This window comes from Cydia splendana, chromosome Z, assembly GCF_910591565.1.
Source record: "Cydia splendana chromosome Z, ilCydSple1.2, whole genome shotgun sequence".
In the NCBI taxonomy this organism is placed as follows: Eukaryota; Metazoa; Arthropoda; class Insecta; order Lepidoptera; family Tortricidae; genus Cydia; species Cydia splendana.
Genome location: NC_085987.1, coordinates 21362785 through 21369037, shown reverse-complemented (window position 1 = coordinate 21369037; position 6253 = coordinate 21362785). Strand labels below are relative to the sequence as shown.

The 6253-nt window shown below is 37.9% G+C and overlaps 1 protein-coding gene across 1 annotated transcript; it reads left to right on the top strand.

Moving 5' to 3' along the window:
• The first annotated feature begins 13 nt into the window (after positions 1-13).
• Positions 14-4474, top strand: LOC134804344 (circadian clock-controlled protein daywake-like). Its single transcript, XM_063777351.1, has 6 exons — positions 14-322; positions 413-508; positions 850-997; positions 2094-2227; positions 3755-3889; positions 4255-4474. The coding sequence occupies exons 1-6, from the start codon at positions 214-216 to the stop codon at positions 4410-4412; spliced, it is 780 nt and encodes a 259-aa protein (XP_063633421.1). The 5' UTR covers positions 14-213; the 3' UTR covers positions 4413-4474.
• Positions 4475-6253: the final 1779 nt, after the last annotated feature.

Sequence of the window (6253 nt, the reverse complement as noted above, 5' to 3'; positions counted from 1 at the left end):
TTCGAAGGATCAAGTGGGTGCGTGCACCGTCACGCGACTATTAAAAATTAATTAATGATCCACATGAATGCGACCGCAACAGTTTTAAGAGCAGACACATAAACGATTTTATGCCGTGTTAATCGAATCATAATGACCATGCACCGCAAACAATAGTGTCAAGTAAAGATACAAATTGAGGTGGTCAGTGATGGTTTCATCATTTTATCCGAGATGTACGTCCGGGTCGGCCTTGTGTTATTATTTGCTGCTTGTTTCACCTTGGACTGTTCTGCCGAACCCTTGACGGCAAAACAGGAACAAGAAATAATAAAATATATCGGTGAGTCCGTTTTTAATAGTCGATTAGTTTAGAAGTTGAGATTGTAATGGGCAATATGTATTATTATAAAGAGCTCTTTAATTTTCCCAGAAAACCAGATAAATCATTTTGATATCCACGATGAAGATAGCCTCAATAAAGCTCTATACAAAGTATCGGATTTGTTTAAACCTTACATGAAGCATGGTGAGTATATATATTTAGCTTTTAAAACTTGCCCAATTAAAAAAAAATTGTTTTGTACTAATAACGAAATCAAAATCTTCAATAATTTTTGTTCGAAATGCTGCTTACTGCTGTGGAGTTCTTATTCGTTAATACAAGCCTAAAAAACGCAGCGAAAGAGCATGTACAATTAGGTATTATTAATTGCCAATAAAATAATGATTCTATCCTCCTGATTAAAGTTACTTGTTGCACATTTTGCATCGCCTATGTGTGCATATATTTTCGTCGGTCGATGATTGTACGTACTTAGTCATTTGTAAATGGATGTACCTAGTATTTATTGAATCGTTAATTTACAGGAATAAAATTATGGAATATACCTGTATTGGATCCGTTATTTTTGAAAACAGTAAAGATAACACAAAACGAGGGTGGCAATAATTTCAAAGCCGAATTTAATTCTGTATGGGTGTACGGTTTGTCCGATTATAAGATCGAGTATATTCGGTAAGTTGTGCATTTTTTTCAACACAAACAATATAACCGCGGTAAGCACCAGCGGCTGTATTCACAAATCTGTCTGTCTACATTTGTTGACTTTCTCTCTCCTTCTTGATGCGACTGGCAAATCGTATTACTTTTTGACAACCGGGTTTTTTAACGTAATTAAACCCCGCTGAATCTGAATTTGCCGGTTGTCCAATCGAAATCTTGACCAGAAGTGAGATATTTGATCAACCCTATATATATACCCACCCTATGATATTAAAGGTCCCTTTTTTAGTTTTTCGTAAATAACTCTTAAACGGTGGCCAATATTAAAAAAGGTTCTTCACACTTTTTCGCTACGATCAATATTTAAAGATGTAATAAAGGGGTAAGTTAATTATAATCAATTTCCAGGTCCCTATTTTTAACTTTCCCTCTTTATTATTTTTTTAAATATTGATCCCTGCGAAAAGTGTACTGAATCTTTTTTGTCAAAATTTTGTGTAGATTATTAACGTTTCACAACATTTTTTGATATTGGCCACCGTTTACGAGTTATTTACCAAAAACTAAAAAAGGAGACCTTAGAGAAGTGATTATAATTAAATTTCCCGCATTAATATCTCTTTGAAATATTGTACTGAATCTTTCTTGTAGGCAATTTTATGCAGATTACTTATGTAATAGAACTTTTTTGCTATGCGCCACCGTTTAAGAGTTATTTACGAAAAACTAAAAAAAGGGACCTTTAATATCAAATATCTCACTTCCGGTCAATATTTCGATCGGACAACCGGCAAATTCGGATTCAGCGGGGTTTAATTAGGTTAAAAAACCCGGTTGCCAAAAAGTAATATGATTTGCCAGTCGAAATCGATTTTATGAAAAATATGACCAGTCTATACCTTAACATTTTTTGGACAAACAGTGAGTGAAAACCAGCTCCAAAATCTGCAATTTAAAACAACTCACGAATCGAATTATATTATTATAATCAATTTAACATAGTTGAGTTGTGGAACAATACGAAACCATGGCGTTCTCATTTATGTACACATTGTACAGTAAATATTGCATTTACAATGCTTATAAATGATACGTTTTTGTTTTACAGGACACATCCTGCTAAGTACACTTTTGAAATGAAGTTGAGATTTCCAGACTTGAAAATGCTAGGAAATTACGATATAGATGGTAAATTGCTTATCCTAGAATTGAAGGATCATGGTCCATTCACCGCAAATTTGAGTAAGTGTTATATTTATGCTTTTTACGGCATATCGTCGATTTAGTATTGAAGAGACCATTTCTTTATGTAAAGCACATTGCAGCTGACTTTGTTACCCGACGGAAGAACGGGTAAAATTTGTATTTTAACAGCATGTGTAATGCAGACTACAGCACGGCTCCGGCTCCCTTCGCAGTATACAGTGGCTTGCGTACCGCGTTCGTTATGAGTGAGTACAGTCAGCGTCGTATAGTAGGCAGCATCCAAAGTATCCAAACAGTTCGGTACGTCATACAAATAATATGGTGTACCGAACTATTTGGATGCCACGTACTATATGAATTATATGACGTTGACTGTACCTGACTGTGTCTCCAACTCCCTGCGCCAGCGCATGCGCAGGGAGTTGGAGACGTGTTTCATACTCATGCCTGAAATCCGTCTCTGTACTGTTGTGGGAGTGAAATACGGGTAATACAATTTAATATGTTTAAGTTTAGTAAGTTATTAAGTAGATGGGTGAATCAACTATTTTTTCTGTTCGTCAGCCACGTGACATGCTATCACAGTTTGTTAAAAGAACTCTTTGTACCACGACATAATTTCGTGCTCGGTAGATGGCCCATCGTAGAAAGGGCGTATAACTACCACAAAATGCATTGTTTTAAATCAGGATTTTAAGAGTGACCCAGGCGACCGTAACCATGGCAACGATTGACAAGAAAAAGTTGATTTACTCATAAAACAAACACGTTTATCCAGCGTTCCCACTACTTAAGATTAGTATTGCACCTGTCCTATTTCATAGGTCCAATGTGCATTGCGTCTCTCTAAGCAAAATGTGAGACGCAAATACACACTGGACAAAGAAATTGTACAGGTGGAATACCACCCTAAGGGGCTGTCCATAAATTACGTCATCGATTTTTGACCCCCCCCCCCTATAATCATCCAAAAATCATGCTTCAAATGACCCCATTTCCTCCTACTTCATGCTACCGTCATCTGATGTCCAGACCCCCCCCCCCCCCCCAATTTGAAATGACGTAATTTATGAATAGCCCCTAAGCTGTGTTTTTTACCTACTTAATTTCCCAATCTGCCCAATCCAGCTGTCGTTTTAGTACCTATATACATAGTATGTATATAGGATTAAAAAACAACTGACATGCAGTGTGTGGCTTGTTATCAAAAACAATAACTAAAATGGCACGAGAAAAACAATCAGACAATTTATATTCTGTAACTTTTTAATTATTATGTGTCTGCCTTATATTGGCCAGACTAATCATTCATGAATACTCATATTATAATAAATGCGAGAGCAACTCTGTTTGTCTCTCACCTCTTCATGTAAACTGCTGAACCGATTTAGATGAAATTTGGCATGGATCTCCTTTTTTCTCCAGTTTAGACCCGGGGACGGACATAGGGTAGTTTTTATCAATCATCATTCCACGCAGACGAAGTCGCGGGCAGTAGTAGGGAATTCATACTTTCATATCTAATGCCTAACATGCCTAAGTATGTATATGAATTGTTTCCAGCTGATGTTGACGCCATTGTTGAAAATAAATTTACTATCAAAAACGGCCACCTTCTTCTTTCGGAATCAAAATCAGATTTTGCTGTCAAGAACTTGAAATTTCATTTGGAGAATCTGCTTAAGGGCTCCGCTGTCGGTACGTATGAGTACTTAACATATTCAGTGCCAGCGAGAGCTGCGCGCTACCACAGAATAAACACGGAAAAAACATACGTAGTCACCTGCAATAGTATGTTACACAACCAACGCCGCAAAAAAATCTGACACGATCTTATTTGTAGAGCCATAAGAGCGTGTCACATATTTTTGCGGCCTTCGAAGAGTAACATATTATTGCAGGTGACTGTACTACGAACAGAGAACCCGCCTACCTGGTCGCTGGCAGTGAATGTGTTAAAGTTCATTTCTTGGAATGCAATGATTTTTCAACATGATAAAGCAGAAAAAATCGTTAGCTGTACCTAAGGACCTAATGCCAAGGGTATTTTTGTTTCTTTTCAGGTGAGTCTATTAACGAATCCCTGAACCGGAACGTGAACGATTTGGTCCGCGACCTGAAGCCGGCCTTTGTGCGAGAAATCAACAGGATCATCGTGCGCACCTTGAACAGGAGTGTAGAGAATCTGCCTTTAGCTAAGTGGCAAGCGGCTATTAAATAAACTTCCTCCACTATACATACGCATTATGTAATCTTGTAGTTATAAAAAAGGTTTAATTTAACTATGCTTGTCTTATTACTGGTTCTTTTAGGCGACTATGCCATTACGCTGATTTTGTACAGATTTTATATATGACAGATCGAGTGGACAAATTGGGGCAATCAAATAATAATCATCAAAATCAATTCAAGATTGAATAATTTTACGGTTTAGACTCACTTGTTTTAAGTCACAGCGTGCGACGCGGCGCGCCGCAGTACGCGCTACAGGGCCGTCGTGAACGCTGTTCGCACTGTTAGTGCTTGAGAAAGGAGGCCTAGGCTCTCCGAAACATGTCGCGCGAGTGACTCACAACAAGCGAGTCTAAACCGTAAAATTAGTCAATGTTAGTATGTCTCACAACAGTTTAAATTCGAAAATTCAAGATTGGTGGAGTGATCGAGTAGCAAATATACAAAAACATACCGTCCAATTGATAACCTCCTCCCTTTTAGGGTTCCCTAATCAACTAGGAACCCTTATAGTTTCGCCATGTCTTTCTGTCTGTCTGTTTTGATGTTAGTTGTAACCGGGCTTGGCGCTATTAACTGTTCCAGCCAGAGAACACAGTACCTTCCTCAACAACTGAATGAATATCATTAATACCTACTACCTTGCACCTAGAAAGTGTTAAGCCTAGGGAATGCAATCCCGCATGAGGAACTCAATCCCGGTATTCCGCGGAATCGTCATTTTCAGTCCCGTAAGTTAGTATACAATTTTAAGAATTGGTACTAAATTTGAAGGTTTAAAACAAAAAGTAAACTAAAATTAGAAATTTAGGATTTACGGACCGCGTTTCCTATGTGAAATAACACCTTTTATGACCAAGTGTGATGAAGTAAATTGACAAATTCGGGCGAAATGCTTTTCCGTGTCATTACCCCTTCCTCCATAGATGCATTTAGGCTCCGTGGAGAATTTTCGCCAGTAGGCACGGGCCCGAGCACGTGTTCCTTGTAGTACTAACACGTAAGAACCACGTCGCTCTTCGATCCCGCATTTTTTACGAGCGTGATTAATCCCGCAAATTGCATGCGGGATCCCGGTATTTCGGGATCCTGGTATTCCGGTATTGCATTCCCTAGTTAAGCCTATTTAGGTATATTTGTATAAAACATTGTTAATTAAATACATATTTCGGTAGTATGTAATAATAACAAAGCTAGACCAAGAAAAGTCTGCAGCGATTTTGATAGCACACGCAGTGCAAGTGTTATTTTAAACGTCATATGCACACTGCCCCACAATGATGCACAACATGATGCAGAACATGCTCAGAGCTCGGAGGGAACAAGTTTTAAGTTTCGGAATATTATTTCCAGGGCATTTGTTTCCATAACAATTAAATTATTAGGCGACAACCAAAACTCACCAAACAACAAGTTCAGAGCCGTATTAAACCATACTAGTACCATAACAAGGTCAATTTTTGTTTAACTTTATTATTGCAATAAGTTTTGGTTGTCACCTGACAAATTATCTTATAAATGGCTGGGTTTAAACAAAGAAGTGTATCTTCAACCTTTTCGGGCTTCTCTAACCCACATTTTGGGGAAGAAATTATTTTGAACCAACATGACCAGTTAGTTGTTGCCAGAAACACGCACGCAGCTGAATAACAGGAAGATAATCTACTAATTTCACTTTGGCACAATGGTAACTTATTACGAGACAACAAAAACAAATTTAAACTGAATGAAACTTTATTACATAATTGCAGCTAGTCCAACACTATTGCGTTCGCGATGTCCTGCGCCACACTCAATCTTTGCGAATTAATTTAGCTTTGGGGTCATCAG